The 20,471-nt window shown below is 47.9% G+C and overlaps 1 protein-coding gene across 1 annotated transcript; it reads right to left on the reverse strand.

Moving 5' to 3' along the window:
- Window positions 1–16,910: 16,910 nt before the first annotated feature.
- LOC133889058 (probable F-box protein At2g36090) lies at window positions 16,911–18,361 on the reverse strand. Its single transcript, XM_062329500.1, has one exon. It carries the CDS (start codon window positions 18,073–18,075, stop codon window positions 17,173–17,175), a length of 903 nt encoding a protein of 300 aa, XP_062185484.1. The 5' UTR covers window positions 18,076–18,361; the 3' UTR covers window positions 16,911–17,172.
- Between the last annotated feature and the right edge of the window lie 2,110 nt (window positions 18,362–20,471).

A 20,471-nucleotide genomic window follows, 5' to 3' on the forward strand; every position in this document is an offset into this window, starting at 1 on the left:
TTTGTGGGCGTGGACATCAACGGTGTGAGTGGGTGGGCTTGTAAGCGGTACTAGTTTACTCCGGGAGTAGTTCTAGTATCGCCGCGTCGAGCGATGCATGCCCCACACGGTTGGGGCTGGTTGGGAAATGTTGTCATGAGTACCCCCTTGTGTGCACTTTGGCCGGTGGCACAAGCTGTATGGTCCTCGTGTCGTGTGGGTCCAGGAGTATCCCCCTGCAGGGTGTACAAATAGTTTGAACTGCCGCGCTCTCGGTCATGAGCATGCTATTTGCACCCGGTCGTAGAGTTCTCGTGGTTGGTTCGGCTGTATGGTTTGGATATGTGGTTTGTGGTTCAGATATGTGGGAGGTGGTCGAGATGGTACTTGTTATACATTGATACTAATTTTTTTTAGTTCCATATGATCAGTTGGTAGTTGCAGGGTAATTTCATATATGTTGGTTAAGTTAGTTGCTCACACATATGTCTAGGTTGCTTACCGCATATGTTTTACTTAACCTTGTGACCTACTCTTGCTAACAGCTCAATGCATAATCCTTGGAGTCAGGATATTATATACCCATATTGTGTAAGACTTGCAAGTACCTTTGTGCTCAGGGTGCTGCCCTTAAGTTGATACAGGTTCACAGGTCGGCGAGGAGGGGGCGGTGTTTGGCTACTTTGTGACTGCCGATTAGGGTGGCGGGCAGGAGTAGCACACTCTACTCCGAACTCAGTGTTCTGGTATGGAGCCTAAGGGCATGTGGCTCCATATCATTTTATTGTATAGCTTTTAGTCTTCCGCTGCTTAGTTCTTTTGTTGGTTAGGAGTTGAGTAGGTTTTAGTCTCATCCTAGCTCTCTTTTGATGTAAATTGTGATAACTTGTTGCATGCTTAAGAACTTGTAATATAATGTTAATTACTCGCTCTTTCTTAAGCTTTGTTGTGATGTACATGTTGGGAAGACATGTGTTCCGATCTTGGACACAAAACACGTGCCGGAACTACCGGGATGATATTCTGGTTAATCATCGAGGTTGTGATTATGAATAATGATCCTCCTGGTGATTAATTAGAATATTATTTAGACGGTTCCTCACAGACTTCTTCTTGATTAGTTGGGATCAAGGTGTTGGTATGGTTAGTCGGGTAGCCATGTAATGGAATTATCTGGTGAGTCTTGATAGTCGGATGAAATCTGATGAGCTGTTCTTCTTGTTTAAGTGGTATCTTCATACTTAGTAAATAGGATGCATATTGTTGGTGTTATAGGTTGAGGTTGCTTAGTGCAGTAAACTAGTGTCTAACCTTTTCTTGACTAAGCCCCATATCAAGCTTTTCTACACTTGCAGAGTATATTATGTACTCACACACGTTGCTCCCTCTCTTACATTCTACATGAAGATGTGCCCTTCGAAGGAGACGACTTCGACCCAGAGCTTCTTTTCTAGGCTGGTGTTGCCCCGGTTAATGCCTATGGAAGATGGAAGACCCTATGACACTGGAGTTCAGCTTTTCTGGTGTGTTTTCTTCTAGACCTTAGGTCCTTTTGTAATAAGTTATGTCGTTATTGTAAATTTGGCACTGTGATGATGCACTGATGATATAATGCATGTATGAAGCTTGATCCTACCATACATATGTTGTACCTGGTTTTGTTTCTTTACAACTGGGTGTTACATAGACCACAGGCTACCCAGTTATTGAAAATTCTCCCTCTTTTTCCCTTTTCTATCAAATCTTCTTCCCTTCCTTCCTAAATGATTTTGAGCTATCTAACTACGCTCCAACAATTCCCACTCAAACATTTATGTGAAAAAGCGAGGTGTTTAATGACGTAACCTTTTCAGAAAGTTTTTGGGACACATAAATTAAAAACCAATGACATGAATTATGATGTCATGATGCGTATGCATGCTCGATGTCTAGGTTGGGGTTTTCGGGGTGTGACATATATTGACTATCTTTAAGACTGAAATGATAATCCAAGACTCCAAGTGCATTGAGCCTTCAATGATATATAAGCAATTAGAACTACAACATCATTCAGATTCAAGAATTAAGGTGTCCTCACTTTGTTATTTCTCACAAGTAAAACAAATGATCTTTTAGAAGGGCTAGAGATCTTGGTGTATTTTTGCTGTACATCTGCTTCGATCTTGTTCGAAAAATAAGCATTTTCCTAACTCTTTAGGGCTAGAGATTACATGTCAGCTTTACAGCTTGATTTCAGATCTTACCTAACAAACAATGATACCAACAATTGGGAGAATAGAATAAATTCACTGACAATGACAACAAACCACACATACTCACTCACAATCAGCATTCTACATATGCAATTCAAAACCAAGATAATACAATGAATCAAATGATGCAAGATCAAGTCACTTAACCTAAAAACTATATCCGCACAATGGTCAAAGAAGTTTGATATCCAAGTGTGAACATCTTATAGTCACATAGTAATTACAAACTAACAATGATAACTGATTGTGGAGCTCTAAACATGGTCATCTAGAGCTACTTTGAAGAGCGGATCAATGTTTGGAATAATTATATTTTCAATCCGTAGTGTGTACAACACCAACTAGTGTGGAAATATGACCAGCTAGAAATTAATCTCACCCTCAATCCCTCGTGGAGGATCCACTGCGCTTCGTGCTATTGTTAGCTCATGTGACGTGGTACTCCTGTTGCTTCAAGACTCTAAGGACCCTGCGAGTGCCGATGGCCAACCATTGAGTGCGGGTCAGCGCGACGGTGCCTTGGCGTGCTGGTGGGTCGGCAACGCAGGCGGGTTGGAAGGAGCGGCCGCGTGGGTCGGCAGGTGGTGGTGTCCTGGGATGGGGATGCCAGAATTCCAGATGTAGATGGGGATTTGGGGATGGGGATTAGGACAATGGGAGTTGCCAAGTCGCGAGCCAGACCTTTTCTTGCTGTCAATCGAGACGACAAAAGTTGGCTATGGGCTGGGCCGTTGGGAAGTGGAAACTACTAACATGGCCAAAATCACAGCATAGTCCTGGGCCTACCTGGACAAGCCTATAGCTCTGCCCATGGCAAGCTGGGCTCCGAACTAGTGATATGTAGAGCGGGTGCCTCACTGCTCGGTCCTTTGCTCTAGCGTAAGGTGGGGAGTCCCCTACGTTGCCATCCCTTCCAAGCACGTCGTGTCGCTAGCTTCAAATGCCACCACCAATTGCCGCTTCACTTCTGGGTACCTCCATTTGAGAGCTCATGGAAAGAGGTCGGTGGCGAGGCTGGTAGGTTTACATGCTCTCAGGCTCTTTCCTGCTAATTGAGATGATCAGGTGAGGGCCAATTGAACTTTTTTTTTTGAATTTCAAAATATGTGTTCTGAGAGACAAAGTGGGGGGAGGAGGAGGAAGAAGAAGATCTACCTCCCTCCATGATATCGCTGCACCCGCCACTGTTGGTATGGATGAAGGCTATAAGAGGGCTTCACTCCTACAGAAAATGTCATCACTGCTAGCATATAAACCGACAGTGATAGGAGGTATCACTGCCGGTTCAAACCAAGAACTGGCAGTGATAATTCAACTATCACTGCAAGTTCAAGCCAAGAATTGACAGTGATAAACCATCCACACCTATAAAAATACTCTAGCGTGAACTCTTTAGCATGGGGATCAGCCTCAAACTTAGACAAAGACTCCATGCCAAAATATTCGTGGTAGAGTATTTGATATCTAAATCTACATTCGCAATAACAAATAAGAACAGATGTTTACGAAGCTGCTATACTAGGAGTTCTTCTAACATTCCAAGTCAAAGAGCTTCTGATACTATAGCCTTGCGCCATCCGTTTTACATCTTGCGCTATCTGAGTGACAATAGTAAGTATATAATAAAGGTGAGAAAAATTTATCTTGAAGCAAATGTGTTTTCTATCATTTGTTTAGATTTACTTATTGCCATAATATTTAACACTCAAACTTAGCCACTCGTTTAGTTAGGGAGATGAAGAGACAGGGTTGCAGGCTTGGGAGATGGGGAGACAGGGAGATGAGGAGACAGGTCTATGAGCTCTGGAGATAGAGAGATGAGGCTACAGGATGGCGAGGTCAGTGACATGCTCGAAGACAGTAGTCACGAGGTGGATCGTGCGGTCGTGAGGTGGCTCAGGGAAACAATGTGGCTCGGGCTCGAGAGACGGCGAGGAGTTCGGAGGTTGTGGAAGTTGGGCATAAGGGGTAGAGGCAGCTGTAGTAGCGATTGTGACCATTGCACCCGCTAAAACCTGAATGTACGAGATGTCACCTAGAGGGGGGGGGGTGAATAGGCGATTCCTGAAATTTAAAACTTCGCAGCGGATTATAGTGTTCGGATACTCCAAGTAAATCCGGAGGCTCTGGGTTATACAGACCTGGATACTTCGAGTGAACCCGGATAGTTTGGCTTGATCAGGAAATCAAAAAACTAAAAACTTTTAAGCAAACCTAATTTAGTCTATGAGTTACCACATGTTCTAATAGATGTCTAAAGACCTATTGATCAACAACCTGCAACTAAACACGCACAAGCAAGTAGATCGGGGCAAATCGCCCAAAATCAACTAGAACAAGAAAGTGCAAAAAGTAAAGGAGACAAGAATTTGTATTCCAAAGTTCAGCCACTCCACTAAGGAGCTCACAAAGAGTCGTGTCTCTTTTTTCTCACCCAAGCGACCACCAAGATCAAATTATGGTTGCTTACTCAAATCGTTGGGGTAATACAAACTTCCCGGGGGCACTCCACAAGCTTGGGTGCTCTCCGGACGATGCCTAACCGTCTAGGAGCTCATGGCTTCAAGAGTAAATAACGCAGATCGACGGCTTGGCGATGAACTCAAGTGCTCAAGATTGGATTTAAGCTCACTAGTTCTTTAGTCTCAGTCTCCCAACCCTACTCTCCAAATCTTCAAAGATTTAAGGCTTTAGAGGAGTTAGGAGGGCTACTGAATGGCTATAAATCAGTTTGTCCATGAGTAGTTTAGCAACAAATGAAGGAGGGGGTTTTTATATCCTCCCCCTTAAAAACTAGCCGTTACTATGCTTTTTGAACTGACCCGGATTATCCGGGTCAACTCGGAGACTCTGGGTTGACATGCAACGCACAACCACGAGCCTGTTTGGAACCCAACCCAGAGGGTCCGGATGAACACAGAACCCGGAGTATCCAGGTCAACCCAAAGACTCTGGGTTAAATTTTTAGGCTCTAACCAAGACTCTCTGCTGGACTAAAATCCAGAGACTTCGGTCACCCAGAGTATCCGGGCTAACCAAAAAACTTCGGGTTAAAATATTAAACCTATCCCGAGAGCCCGGATCATAGCTCTACCTGGAGACTCTGAGCTACTATCCAGAATCCAGAGTATCCGGTCCAACCCGGAGACTCCGGGTTCAGACAAAACAGAACTTTCCCGGTGTCCGCGGATTATTGTAACTCTCAATTTTTGGTTCTAAAAGGATATCATGAGCACCTAGACACCATCAAAACTATCAATACGCGTCCCTCTTGATAGAACGGCATTCCTAAACTCAAATTCGAAAACAAAGTGAATTAAAACCTATTGAGTAACTATGTGCCCTCGGTCAATTGCCAGAGGAGGGGAACTGGTGCACACTACATGAGGCTGGACATGCCCATAATATCGAGGACTGCCGGACACTCATAACATTTCGGCAAGGGTACATCAAGAGGAGGACGACACTCGTGGCCAGGAAAGGAACCGATGGACAGGTGACTCTGGGATTGTAGGCCTGCACCATGCTGCCGGGCCCCTCAGCTACCTCTGTTGATTCAAACTCCACCACCAACAGTGTAGCACTTTGGCAGTGAAGAATCCTTGATGGTGCCTTGAAACGGCATTGGGGAAACTACACACGTTGGGGCATCCGTGTTGGGGCAACCAGGCCTGAGCCCTTGCGACCTTTGCCTCCAACAAATATCGAGGGGGGGGGGGGAGGGAATCCTCCCCCTCACTAATGCTTTAAGTAGTTGTTGTTCTGCATCACCAAACATCAAACCCGATGTGGGAGGCTCTCCCAGGTCTCCGGCTGCTTTGAAGGCACAGGCATGGCCCCCTTCAGCGTAGTCCGGTTGGGCCCCGGTAGACAGGCTTCGGTTGCCCCTGAGGTTCAGATAGCCTTCCTCTTCGGCAGACAACCCATGAGGGAGGTGCCTGCCCCTCCACCACCTCGACAGCTATGGAGGCTTCCAAACATCCGGCCTTGCTGTAAAGGCCCAGTTTAGGCCAAGGTACACCCTACTGTAGATCTCTCCATTTTAGCCTTGTCGTCTACTTTTGACCTTTACATAGCTATATAAAAGCCTCAGTTTGACCTATGATGAGAATAGACATCCGAGCTAGTGGCATTCCCTACTGCAATTAGCTATTCGACCATAGCAGTACATACAAAACTTAACTTAAGTTATATCTTTACTTAAATAGTGCCACATAGTGCACAACAATCAAAACCCTCTGCTCCTCAGAGGTATGCAAAACCCTCCGCTCCTGGGAGGTACGTAAAACCCTCCGTCCCTCGAAGGTACGCAAAACCCTCCGCTCCTTGAAGGTATGAAAACCCTTGGCACCTTAAAGGCATAGCCTTAGTCACGTTGATGTATCAAAACCCTCTGCTCCTCAGAGGTATAAAAAACCTCTACACCCTGAAGGCATAGCCTCAGTCGTGTCGAGGTCAAAATCCTGCGCACCTTGAAGGCATTGCCTCGGTGGTGTCGAGATGATAAAAACCCTCTGCACCTTGAAGGCATAGCCTCAGTCATGTCGAGGTTGAAACCCTCCAGTACCTCGAAGGAGTAGGTCGAGTACCGTCAAGGTATGAAAACCCTCCGCACCTCAAAGGCATAGCCTCAATCGCGTCGAGGTCGAAACCCTCTGGTACCTCGAAGGCGTAGGCTGAGTACCTTCGAGGTGTCAAAACCCTCTACACCTCGAAGGCATAGCCTCTGTTGCGTCAAGGTAGAAATCCTGCGCACCTCGAAGGCATTGGGTCGGTGGTGTCGAGATGATAAAAACCCTCCACACTACGATGGCATAGCCTCGTTCGCGTCGAAGTCAAAACCCTTTGGTACCTCGAAGGGTTAGGTCGAGTACTGTCGAGGTATGAAAACCCTCCACACCTCATCGAGGTTGAAACCCTCTGTTACCTCAAAGGCATAGGTCGAGTACCATCGAGGTATAAAAACTATCCGCACCTTGAAGGCATAGCCTTGGTCGCATCAAGGTCGAAACGCTCTGCACCTCAAAGGCATAGCCTCGATCGCATAGAGGTCAAAACCCTTTGGTACCTCGAAGGCATAAGATGAGTACCGTCAAGGTATAAAAACCCTCCGCACATCAAAGGCACAGCCTTGGTCGCGTCAAGTCAAAACCTTCTATTACCTCAAAGGTGTAGGTTGAGTACCATCGAGGTATAAAAAACCTCCACACCATGAAGGCATAGCCTTGGTCGCGTCGAGGTCGAAACCCCCCGCACCTCGAAGGCATAGCCTCGGTCGCGTCGAGGTCAAAACCCTCTGGTACCTTGAAGGTGTAGGATGAGTACCATCAAGGTATAGAAACCCTCCAAACCTCGTAGGCATAGCCTCGATCACGTCAACATCGAAACCCTATGCACCTCAAAGGTATTGCCTCGGTGGTGCCGAGATGATGAAAACCCTCCGCACCTCGAAGGCATTGCCTCGATGGCACTGAGGTCCAAATAAGCTTATTCATTATTCCTAAAATTACTTCATTTCAGGCATGCATATATACATACGTATGTATGGACATACGGACGTACGCATGTACATACGGACGTACGCATGTACATACATACAGACATGCATGTCCATATACATACGCATGGCATAACCACCTTAGAAGCTTCCCTGCCTCGACTAAAGCCATGGCAACAGTGTTGGTAAAATGCGCTCTCCGCCTTCTCGCGGCCAAAAGATGCGAGGGGGTTGGGGGAATGACGCTTCACGCGGTACACACTACGCAGTATGCATAAGAAACAAGACACGTCCTCCGCTCTCTCTCGGTTGAAAAGTGCGAGGGGGGCCAGAGAGTCTTCGAGCCAAAAAGGCTTGGCCGATCTTGCATAGGAGGTAGAAAATTTCTAACTTTGTCGAAATGCATTATTTTCAAGACAATTACAGGAACAAGGCAGGGGCTGAGATCCCAAGAAGTTTGAGTGCGAGTCAAAATATGCTGGCTTCGGCAACCGATGCGGGGCTCCAGACAGCCCTACCTTCATCGAGCCTCACTGCGGCTAACCACTAAAGGGGTCACAGTTTTTCTCCCTTAGCCTCGCCGTTGACTTCATCTTTGGCTACCGCCGCAGGGGCACTGGATGGTCCTGCCTTCGTAGAGCCTCACCGCGTATACTACTAATAGGGTCACAAACTACCCCCCTCAGTCTCGCCGTCAACTTCATCTCTGGTTGCCGCCACGAGGGGGCACGGGACGTCATGCCTCGTCATGTATACCGCTAAGGGGGTCACAGACCGTCTCCCTTTGGCCTCGCTGTTGACTTCATCTCCGGCTACCACAGCAGGGGGGCATTGGACAGTCCTTTATAGAGCCTAGCCGCTATACCGCTGAGGGGGTCACAGACTGTCTCCCTCAACCTCACTGTCGACTTCATCTCCTGCTACCTCCGTGGGGGCACTGGACGATCTTGCCTCTGTAGAGCCTCGCTGCGCATACCACTGAGGGGGTCACAGACTGTCTCCCTTGGCCTCACCATTGACTTCATCTCCGGCTACCACCGCGTGGGGCACTGGATGGTCCTGCTTCCGTAGAGCCTTGCCGCGTATACTACTGAAGGGGTCACGAATTACCCCCCTTAGCCTCGTCATCGACTTCGCCTTCGGCTTCGTCGTGATGCTCTGAACGGCCTCATCTCCGTCAAGCATCGCTGTGACTACATGCTGAGGGGGTACCAAACCCCCCACAGCCTCGCCATCAACTCCGCCTCCGGTCACACTATGACGCTTCGGCCGGCCCTGCCTTTGTCGAGCCTCACCACATCTACCGCCTTGGGGCCAGCCCTTCCTCTGTCAATCCTCATCGTCACTAGTGTTGAGGGGGTCACCGACTTCCTCCATCTGCCTCACCGTCGACTTCACCTCTGGCCACCACCGCACCGCTCTAAATGACCCCCACCTCCGCTGAGCCTCGCTGTCTCTCGGCTCCGCTATCGTCTACACCTCTACCATAAGTGTCAGGTCCTGCAACCTTCGACATAGGTGTAAAAGTCTAAAAACTCCACCATAGGCGTCGAGGCTTGAATCTTATGTCATGAGCGTCGAGGTCCATATCCTCCACGTTGAGGTCCAAACCTGTGTGAGTTTTTGTCGCCCTAATCGCACCCTCCGGCCATAAACAACCGCAAGGTGTGAGAGGCCAGGAAAGGGGAAGCTTTCAGAGCCTAGGTTCTAGCAAAAACACGTTTGGCACCATCATGACACTTATGTTCCTAAATCTGAGGATCAGGGAAGATGTTCTTCCAAGTTAAACTCGATGAACTTGGAGGATCGCCAGACACTTCGATCAAGAAAAAATAGCACTACAAATAAATCAAGAAAAAGCAAACAGATCTAAGGATGATAGTATAGTAAAAATTTCACATCCAAAAGATGCGCACATGCCTCTCCAAGTTCCTAGTACTCTGGACTACTCAGAAATCAATTAGAAAAAAGAAAAAAAACCAACAAAAGGATAGGGAAGGAAACCGTACGGTCCTAACAGCGGCGCAGGCGCTTCGTGTGCGGTGTAGCATCACGGAAACTAATGCAATAGCCGGCCCCAGAGCCATCGGAGGATGAAGAAGAGCAGGAGGACTCCTCCTCGGCCTCCTCTCCCTCCTCCTTGGTCTTCTCCGCCTCCTTCTCCTTCTCTTCTGCCTTCTCCTCCTCGTCAATCTCCTTTTCTAGGAGATCCCAGTCAATCTCCTCCTCATCATTAGAGATATCGATGATCTCAGCTGGAAAAACCGTGCGGGCTAGGGATCGAGAAGGAGTGGCGGGTGGTAGCCCCATCAGTAAGGGTAAGATCACATAGCCTAGCATTGGCTCCAAACCGGGATAAGACTATGTCCAACGGTTTCCTTTCAGGGTCCAGAATCCCTTCACGACGGGATTTTCGTTCCCTTCAGCGCTCCAACGATTTCCCTTCACGGTTCCCGTCACGAAGGGATTCCCAGTGTCATTCCCTTCAGGCTGGGATTCTCTCTTCTTTCCCTTCGCGATTCCCCTAGAGGGGAAGCTGTTGGAGATGAGAGGAAATAAAGGGAATGAGAACGGGGAAGGGAACGAAATGAAGGGAATATGGTTGGAGATAGTCTAAGGACCCTTTGGGTCACCCGTCCCCGATGGCGCCGTGGTTAGCGAAACCAGCGCCGACATCAGCGGTGGCCTAGCTCCTATCGGATCACTTGAGATCATCGACATCTCAGATGATGAAGAGAAAGGAAATGTTGTGCGAAACCAAGGAGGATCACCTCCTCACCCTACAACGGCAACTATGGATGGCTAGCTAGGTGAATCCCCGCTTATATAGCCTAGCCAGCCACTAACATGTGCCTTGGGAGGAAAGCGGAATCACCATGGGTGTCATTCTGCGGCTTTCCTAGTTATTGCTCTGGTGTAACACCCAAAAATTCAATATTTGCAATAATTTAAAATTTTGCTAGAAATTAATCAGGTGTTGCAACTTAGCTCAATAGGAAATTAATTTCTAAATTTAACTTGGACTAGGAAAATTGTTTGATTGCATTCATGCCGTTGTAGATGCAATAAGGTTTTATTGGGTGGAAAAAGTTTGCAAATTTCGCTAGGTTTCGCCGCTTTAAAACCTCATTTGGAATTGGTTTGAAATCAAATTGGAAAAGGGAATTCCTAAAAGGAAAAATGCTCTCAGGCCAATTTCTCTCTTCCCCGGCCCAAACCCTCTCCTCCCCATCTTCTTTCTCTCCCGCATGGGCCGCCGGCCTTCCTTTCCCCGTGCCGGCCCGCAGGCTGAGCCGACCTGCTGACGTCCCGAGCCGGTCGCCTCCCTCTGCCGCGTGGGCCCCACCCGAGCCGAAGCCAGCCGCCGAGCCACGCGTCGAGCCGAGCCGACGGCTCCCCTTCTCCCACCTCCGTCCGTCCGCCTCCCTCTTTAAGCACCACCGCCGCTGGTTTCAATTGAGGCCTCCCTCGTTCATCTCCCCACCCCGAACTGCCTCCGCCGCGTGTGTGTGCCCCTCCCCCTCCTTTTCCCTTCTTCAATTTGGTGAAACGGGCGTCCGTTGCCGTTTCCGGCCGTATGGAGCTAGCACCAGCATTGAAGTCCGGCCGGCCGTGCGTCCCTCTCCCTTTCATCCCCTCTATAAAATCCGATACCACTGAGTTCACCATTCTCTTGCGCACCCCGTCTGACCATCTCCGCCCTTTCTTCTCTCGCGGTTTGCCATCGCCATTGTCTCCGGTGAGGAGCTCCGCCGACGCCGTTCTTCGTGACCGAACCGCCTCCGGGCAAATTGACCCGTTCATCATCTTCGCAGGACCCTCCGGCATCGGTTTTACGGTTTGCCGTCATCATTCAATCGCCGGAGCACCCCTCCCGCCGCCTAGCCGACCGCCGCTGCCGTTCTCGTCATCGCCCGACCACTCCGGCGCCGCTCCGGTCTCCTTGACGCCCGGGGTGAGTTTGCCGCCGCTCCCTCCTTCTCTTTTGCCGCTCGCCAGAGCCTCCCGCTCACCGGCGCATGTTCCCGGCCAACTCCGACCATCCCCCGGCCGCCCAACGCCGGCCCATAGCCGCTCCAGAGCCATCGGTCCTCGGTGGACCATGGACCGAGGGATCTCGGCCGGTTCACCGCTCGGTGGACTCGGTCCACCGCCTTTTTCTTCACAGAATTATTGATGTCTGATCTGTGACATCATCATTGCACAATAAACCTGTTTTCAGTATAAAAATAATCGGTTTTATTCTCTGATAATAAGAAAAATTTGCAGAAACACCCTTGGAACTTCAAACGCTCATAACTTTTTGCTCATAGCTCCGATTTAGGCGATCTTTGCGCTCATATTCTCATAGCGACGTGTAGATTCTGTTTATAGGATTTTTCCCTAGTTTTAGGACTGTTTGGTGTACTGTTCTTATGTATGATTGTGTGCTCGTGTAAACGATTCAGTCCAGGAGTTCGGGAACTTTCAGGAAGAAGATTTTGAAGGACCTGTGCATCACTTCGACGAAGGCAAGTGTCTTGACCATGTTGTGAACCCAGTTTTTACATAAAGATAGTCTTTATCAAATATGCATGCTGTTTTACAAAATGGGTAGTATAGCAAACACTAGTGTTAGTTGTAGATGTTTTATCCTTAAAATAACATCATGTATATGCTTAGCCATGCTTTTAGATGAACATGTAGCATGTAGGTGATGAATCATGAGTTATGAACTAAAAGTTGATATAAGAAGTATGACATGAAAACTGATGTTGTTAAGGGAGTTAACAACAAAGATAAATAGGGTTTTGGGCAAGAAAGGGTTATTCTCGGCATGGTTGGTTGATTGAAAATGTTTGGTAATATACCCTTATGGGATTATTGGCAGTCTTGCCCATACCATTTTAAGACCGATTCGTGGAGCGACCATCCATGGCAAACAGAACAACCATGAGACCAATATGGTACGGCTTGACCTAGTAATTAGATGTTCTCCTAGTGTTGTATGAGCCAATTGGATGTGTAGATAAGGAAGAGTTACTTCCCGATTCTACCCGGCACAAGAGGGGGCTTCTGGGATGGAGGGTTTCTCCACTTATGTACGGCGGTGAAACCTTAGTAGGTAAGTGCATACTGGGAGACTCTTTGAAAAAGCCTCGTAGTGATCTCTTGGCGCACACCCCGGAAGTGTGTAAGGTACCGGCAAGTACCGGCAACAGAGAAGATCACGACTCGTGGGTAAAGTGTACAAACTCTGCAGAGTGTCAAACTGAATATTCAGCCATGCTCACGGTTATGAGCAGCATGGACCCTCACATGATTAGTCGGGTGGATGTCTTTCATGGTTGAGAATTGGTTGAATTCTCGGAGGTTAAAGAAAATCTTTTGTGCATCTTTTCTTTTTTAAAATGAAATTTTGTTTTTCCATAGTTCAGGGTTAAAATCAGCTTTTATGCAAATGAAACCCTAGAGAATAGGAAACCTTGGTTCAAGCCACCATATCAAATTTAATTTCCCCCCACTTGTTGAGTATTGGAAATACTCACGCTTGCTGTTTCAGAAGGTGAAACTTTTGAAGAATTCCCTGAGGATGATTTCCCTGAAGACGATGCCGAGTTCTAGGCTTGTGGAACTCTCGGTCGGCTGCCCGTTGGTGTGGAGCTGCGCTGTTCTGTTCCGCTGTGGTGTATTTTCTTTCAGACCCGTGTGTGGTCATTTTGTAATAAATAGCGTTGTAATAAGAAACACTGTGTCTGTTATGCACTGATGAAGTTGCTATGTGTATGAATAAATTGATCCTGGTATACATATAGTTTACATCTGGTTTTGGTCTTAAAACCGGGTGTGACATCTGGGAGCTCGTGGCCATGCCCCAGTCCAAACTGCACATGTGGCGTTAATGCCCTAGTTTTTTGCACACATGTCTCGTTGCGTTTATTGCTCGAGCCTCTTTTAGCGTATGCAAGGGTCGTTAGCACAAGACCCCACAGAAACTGGTGTGTTACCCCATCAGACGCTTGCTATTTCCTAGCGTCATCATTTACTCGTGCCAAAAAAAGGAGAATATCTCGCCTCCACATGCAATCTCCACTATGACAATTCAAATGGCAAAAAGACTCCCCATCAGAGAGCTTGCTCGGACTACCTAGAGGCTTCGGAGCCCGTCGTCTCCGTCAAACCACACCGATCTTCAGCTCTAACTTTGACCATGCCTCTGGCCTCGACTTAGGCTTCGGAGCTCGTCGCCTCTGTCGACCCTCACTGTGCCCGGCGCTGAGGGGGTCGCAGACTTCCTCCCTTAGCGCCACCGTCGACTTCATCTCTGACCACCATGCTAGGTTTCGGAGCTCATCGTCTCCATTGACCCACGCCACTGCTAGCGTTGAGGGGGTCATAGACTTCCTCCCTCGGCGCCACCATCGACTTCATCTCCGATCACCTTACTGGGCTCTGGACCACTCAGTCTCCAATGACCCTCGCCACCCTTCAGTGCTGACGTCGACTATGCCTCTAGCCTCGGTGTAGGCTCTGGAGCACATCATGTTCGTCAAACCTCGTCGTAACCAGCGCTAAAGGGGTCGAAGACTTCCTCCCTCAACGCCAACATCTACTTCGTCTCCGACGAGCCTCACCACTCTTTGGCTCCGACGTCAACTACGCCTTTGGCCTCTACCTTGAGGCTCCGGAGCACATCACCGCCAACAACCCCCCTTCTGGTGACCGCCACTAGGCTCCGGACGGCCTATCCTCTATTAAGCCTCTCCACGGCAACCCAAGGGGGAGGGGGTCACGGGGCGCCTCCCTCAGCTCCCCCTGTCGGCTTCCCCCTCGAAAACCACAGTGGGACTTTGGGGCATAGTCTTCATCAGGCCACGATGCCCCTTGGCCCACTGCCAGCCTTGTCATAGAGCTCCGGACCACACCGTCTCCATCGCTCGCGGCCACCGCTAAGAGGTCAATATAGGTAAACCGTTGTTCGGATATCCTGACTCGAAGGCAAGGCTGGGGCTAGTTTCTTTTGTAACTTTGCATCCACTCGCCCCTCTAGACCTCGAGGCCAGTGGATGAGGGGGTGCTGTTGGGGGGAATGTCCTAGTTATAGACACTGTACAGAGTTACCATCAAGGACTCCTTCGGAGCCCTAGTGCCCCTGACCCCCTGCAGCATCCAGGGCCTCTGGAGCCCGTGAGCCTCCTCCTCGGGTCACCGACTCTCGGAGCCTGGGGGAGCTAGCTGACCCCAGGCACCCCTTGGTTCGGCCAGTCTAAGCCTGAAGACACTCCGGCTCATGACCCCTCTAGATCCCTAGCTTTGGAGTGGTCCCGCAGACTCAAGCCTAGGAGTCCCACGGAGGCCCCGAGACCCCTTACCTTCAGAGGCCGTAGACTCCCGGAGGCTAGAGGAAAGATGTGGAATCCCCAGTAAAGATCAACGTAAGTAGGCCCATCGGCCACGTGATGTCTGCCATAAGATGAGCGACATTTAATGCTGATCATGCGGTGGTCACTCTGACACACCAGGAGCAAGTGGTGACCGACCGGACACACTGGACAGTGCGGCGCTGCAATGAATGACTAAGCTTGCCACCACTTGCTACGACGGTTAGAAAATAACCTCCAAGTAGGGTTATAATATTTTGACCTAGGCCTGAGCCATGTTACTCGGCTTGCCCTAGGTTCCTATTGCATAGGGAAAACATGTATCATTATCCCGGTAAGGGTATGATTGTATACTCACACCCTGAACGACATGTATATATGGCTGGATGGAGTAATTATTCAATACAGACGTATATATTTATAATTTTTTATTTAAAAATGTTTTAAAAAAGTTTGAGGCGAGGGCACGTTTTACACGGTACAATGTCAGTCACGAATATTGTTGGTGAAAGAAAATATCTTCTATAAATAAAGTGCTGCAAGAGCTCATTCATAGGAGTATCTCAAACTTAGAGAAGAATTAGAGAGGAAAGGAATGCCCAATGCGGTGATGGTAAAAATCTCTCTCTTGACCTGATGATTATAGGTATGTATTTGTAGTACCATTTTGGATAAGACACGATCTCTAATACATAACTTTTAACTATTATTTTCTATTAGAATATATTTATACAACCCATTAAATTTGTGATATTATGAAAATATTTTTCAAGATAAATGTAAACATATAATTTTAAGTTTCTGAACTAAATATTTTAAAAACTATTGTTAGTCAAAGTTTTAAAGTTTGATCAAATCTTTTTCAAAACGACATATATTTATGATAAGAGAGTATAAATCTAGATAGATGTCGTCCACTGGTGACAAATTTAAAAATAAAAAATATTATGTTCTAATATTCTAAAAATTCAAAATACTATAGAAATAGTAATAAAATTTTTTGAAAACATTATGTGTGTATAAGATGCTATCATCTAGCTCCGAGCCTTCTAGAACAGTACGTTACTCCGTTGTAGGGGTGAAAATGGATGGCAGGAAATCCGAATTATCCGATTCCGTATCGGTTAAAATGCGAATATGGATATCTGTATCCGTATTCGTTTCTGAAATGGATACTAAAATGGATATATCCGAATTCGTTTTCGAGATTCGGATTCAAATGTGGATATCCGAATTCGAGATATATCCGATTCGTATCCGTATCCGCCAACCAGGGAACCAAATTTTGCTAAAGTTTTAGTAATTTCAGATATGAACGAAATTCCAACCCAATCAAATTGGAACAATTTCAATCAAATTTCATCAAATTTCAGTTAAATTTGATCAAAAATTTAAATTTCCAACATGAATTTTGAACAAAATTTGTAAAATTCCGGCCCAATCAAAGTAGAACAAATTCCATTAGAATTTTATCAAATTTCAATCAAAATTTTTCAAAAATTTAAATTTCCAACCTAAATTTCGAAGATCGAGTAGATATCCGAATGCGGATTCGTATTCGAACTATCCGATTCGTATTCGTATTCGGAGATATTCGGATCCGTATTCGTATTCGGATTAAAATGTGGTAAATCGTACTATCCGAATTCGATTCCATACGTATCCGATCCGTTTCCATCCCTACTCCGTTGCCGTTATGTTTCGAGCCAATGCTTTGCAGTTCATCTCTGTACTTCTCTAAGCTTCATCTGACTTGGGAACAGTAGTCGATTAGACGGGATAATAAAGGCTAACGCACTCAACGGGAGAGATTTTCTTCTGTATTATGTTCACATTGTTAGTTAAAGGAAAACGATGTACATCAGTACAGGAAATGGTGATGTACAGTTCCTAACTGCTACTCCACGATTACCAAACTTCTAAAAAAAAGAACTGCTATTACTGAAGGAAAAAGGTGTTGCACAAAAGAACTGCTATTACTCGATATTGTACGCTGATGATCAACTCATTTATTGCCCCAGTTGGTCGGCGTGAAAAAAGAACCGGGCATGCACTTGTCCGGCCGGCAGCCGGCAGACTCCGATCACCGCAGCGCGACAGCGGCGAGGAAGGTCAGCACGACGACGGCGCTGGCGGCGGAGCAGCACAGGTCCACGAGCGCCTCGCGTCGCGCCTTTCTCTCCTTCCTGCCCTTCTTCCTCTTCACAAACTCCTCGTACATCCTCTTCGCCTCCTCCGGCTCTCTCTCCCCTCCCCTCCTCGGCCCCTTCATTGCCGCAGCGAGAAGCCGCAGCGTGCCCTCGCCGCTGACCGCGGCGCCGTCGGCGTCCTCCACGGCGAGGCTGACGGCGCTGACCTCGTTGACGAGCTGGGACCCCTCGGAGCAGGTCACCGTGGCCTCGAACTTGCACCCGCCCAGCACCACCGCGAACCGCACCAGGGTCTCGCCCGTGTACCAGTGCCTATCCATGGCCACCGCGCGCCGGCTCGACACGTTCACCGCCCGCCCGCGGACGGGGTCCACGACCACCCAGCTCAGCTCCAGCTCCGCCGGCGAAGGCACCGCCTCCGGCGCCGGCTTCTTGCGCTCGACGGCCTCCACGCGGAACGGCGAGCCGAGGAACCACGACGACGACGCGGGCGTCTCCACCACGCGGGAGAGCAGGGGCGCGCCCCTGCAGTAGACATCCACCGTGGACACGAGCTCCCCGGGGAGATCGCCTCCTCCGAGGTCCCCGCAATCCGCGGACGGGAACGGGTACGTGTCGGCGAAGAGCCGGCGCGGCGGGATCGCGGCGAAGAGCCGGGGCTGTCCCGCCAGCGACGGCCACTCGGCGAGGCAGAGCGCGCGCCACGTCTCCGGGTCCGCAGCGAGCGCCCGGAGCCCGGCCGTCGCACAGCTCGCCGCGGCCAGCGACCGACCATCCAGCCGCCTCAGCGCCCGGGCCAGCACGTCGGCGTGCAGGTCCTCGATCGTTGTCACCATCTCGCACCTGTGATCCCGTCCCTCTTCTACTAGTAACTCTGGCTTGTGGATGCTTTAGCCGCACGGGATTTTATATACAAGTCGAATGAAAGCGCGCGAAGCAAACTCCGGTCAAAGCCAGGCTCTGCTCATCGCCTGACCTCGCCTTGCTCGAGATTAGTGTAGGAGGATAGTAAAAAAAAATTATAGGCTAGATAAGGAATTAATATATGGCTGAATATCAGTAGGAGAAATGAACAAACAAAATTAAACATTTGTGTAAATGGATATGGAGTTGCATTTTCTGATCTTGCCGCCTCTTTTATTGAAGTTTTTTTACTCACCATGCAGTAACCTTTGCGCTCAATGTAGAGGTTTTGGAACCAACATGGTCCTCTAAAGAACAAGGATAGTCGTCAGAGGCTGGGAGCATGGCAGCAGCAGTCTCTGGCAAGATTGTCTGAGCAACTGATGATTAAATTGGTTAATCAAACTTCGTACTGGTTTCACATCTGTCTCACAATAAAAAAAAAAGATCTACAGATTAGTTCAGGAGTTGCATAAAAATAGTCTGGGGCCTCTGGGAACATCGTTATCCAGGTGTTGCGATACTGTTTGTCTTTATGGTTTCTGAATCCCTGGCCGACCATCATGGGTTCCCTGATCTTGCATCAGGCTCTGGGTCCCGAGTTCTTCCAGAAGCACTCATTCAAGAATACATTGTCTTCATAACTACGTACAGGAAGTAGTACATGTGAGGCGATCTTTCATCCATACACGCGTCGCGATGCGTACGAACAACATCTATCATTGTACGAGTACATTGTTTGCAATACAGTACCCAGTTACTAGTGATTTTGATACTACTATAGGATTTTGCAATAGTTTAGAGTATCTCTGAACCCATTTTGAGCTAGTTTCTTCTTGTTTCCTGCTCGAATCAGGTAGGTGCGGTAGTTTCATCTGGGATCTTGTCACCGGAGCTTTTAAGCCAGTACGTCAGTCGTCACTGTAATCTGCAACTTCTCCTATGATTTTAGTTATCTTCGACAGTTACCTTAAATTTTTATCTTTAAAAACATTATTACAGTATTTCCTATCACTTATACAGCATCTCTTATTTTTTCATCTCCAGCCGTTACCCTATTTCCCACCTTCTACTCCTCTTTTTCTCTCTCCGGTTCCGCTGTCAGCCTCTGTGAACAGTCCTGCTACACTGTGCTACAGTTCTGCTACAGTAACTCGACGGTGTTTTTTCTCGCCGTCAACCTCTGCAAACAGTACTACTATAGTGTTGCTATAGCACTGGATTCTGTAAATTTGCAGACACTGCTCGAGTTGGCCTTAATGCACTCGCACTGCAGTTTTCTTGCGCGCGGCGCCGTCTAAAATAGAAGCATCCCCATACCATGCATGCATCTCTCTCAATACACCTGAGAGCTCAGCAATTGCGCAAGGAGCTACGACAGCCTAAGTGGAGAGCTCCAGAAAAAAGCTAAAGGAAAAAAAGAGCAGTTTGAGTCTTGGACTCGTCACATTTCGTGCACTTTCAGCCTCTCCTTCGCACCTCGCTATCCTTGGCCGCCTCCAGCCTCCATTCTATCTCGTTCAGTGAATCAGCGTAGTACCTGCGTTAGTGATAGAGAGGGCTTTGATAGGGCCTCCTACCCAAGCTTGTGATCTCAATTCCTGACTTACGCCCAACCCATATGTCACTGTCGTTTCGTTTCTTCTGCGCCTGCCCTCAAGAACTGTTTTGCCATGGTTATCCTTAGAGCAAAAGATCAGTACAAAGCTCCAATGCAATGCTGGCTTATGTCGTTTTTCATGAATCTGTTTTCCTTTAGTTCTCTCTCTTTGATGTAATTTCTAAATTGGTTTATTCATGTTTTTAATATATTATTAATCAGTAGGGGCGTGGCCCTCCCGTTGCATCGGGAAAAAAAAAAAGAACTGTTCTCCTTTTGGAAATAGCGCCTGAAGAACTATTGGTTGAGTACATTTAATCAGTGAGCAACTTGCCTAGATTCTCTCCAGCCGATTCCTTCGATCGATGGCGTGTGTTCTCTTTGTGCGGCTATGGATCTGGACATATCTGGTTGAAAATCTGTTGAGAAACTGGTTCGCATCACCATCCCAATGATCTCATAGGGGTCTCTGTGTACGTGGGTCCCAGCATTGCAAGCTGTGTGCCATTTGGACTGAATCTGGACGGAGTTTGACGATGGGCTCTGTTGTCCTGTAAGACCATCTCTAATCATATTTTCTTCATTTCATTTTTTTTAATTTTTTTTTCCGTTTTTATTTCTTTTATTTTCTCTCATCTCCAACAGTTTCCCTTCGAGGGAAATTACGAAAGGAAAAGAGAGAGAATCTCGTTCTGGAGGGAATGATCATAGAAATCTCGTTGTGACATG

The sequence above is a fragment of the Phragmites australis genome, chromosome 13 (assembly GCF_958298935.1).
Source record: "Phragmites australis chromosome 13, lpPhrAust1.1, whole genome shotgun sequence".
NCBI classification, from domain to species: domain Eukaryota; kingdom Viridiplantae; phylum Streptophyta; class Magnoliopsida; order Poales; family Poaceae; genus Phragmites; species Phragmites australis.

Bases quoted from the DNA above. Each gene is read 5' to 3' on its own strand.
- LOC133889058 (XM_062329500.1), bottom strand. From the start codon at position 18,075: ATGGTGACAACGATCGAGGACCTGCACGCCGACGTGCTGGCCCGGGCG.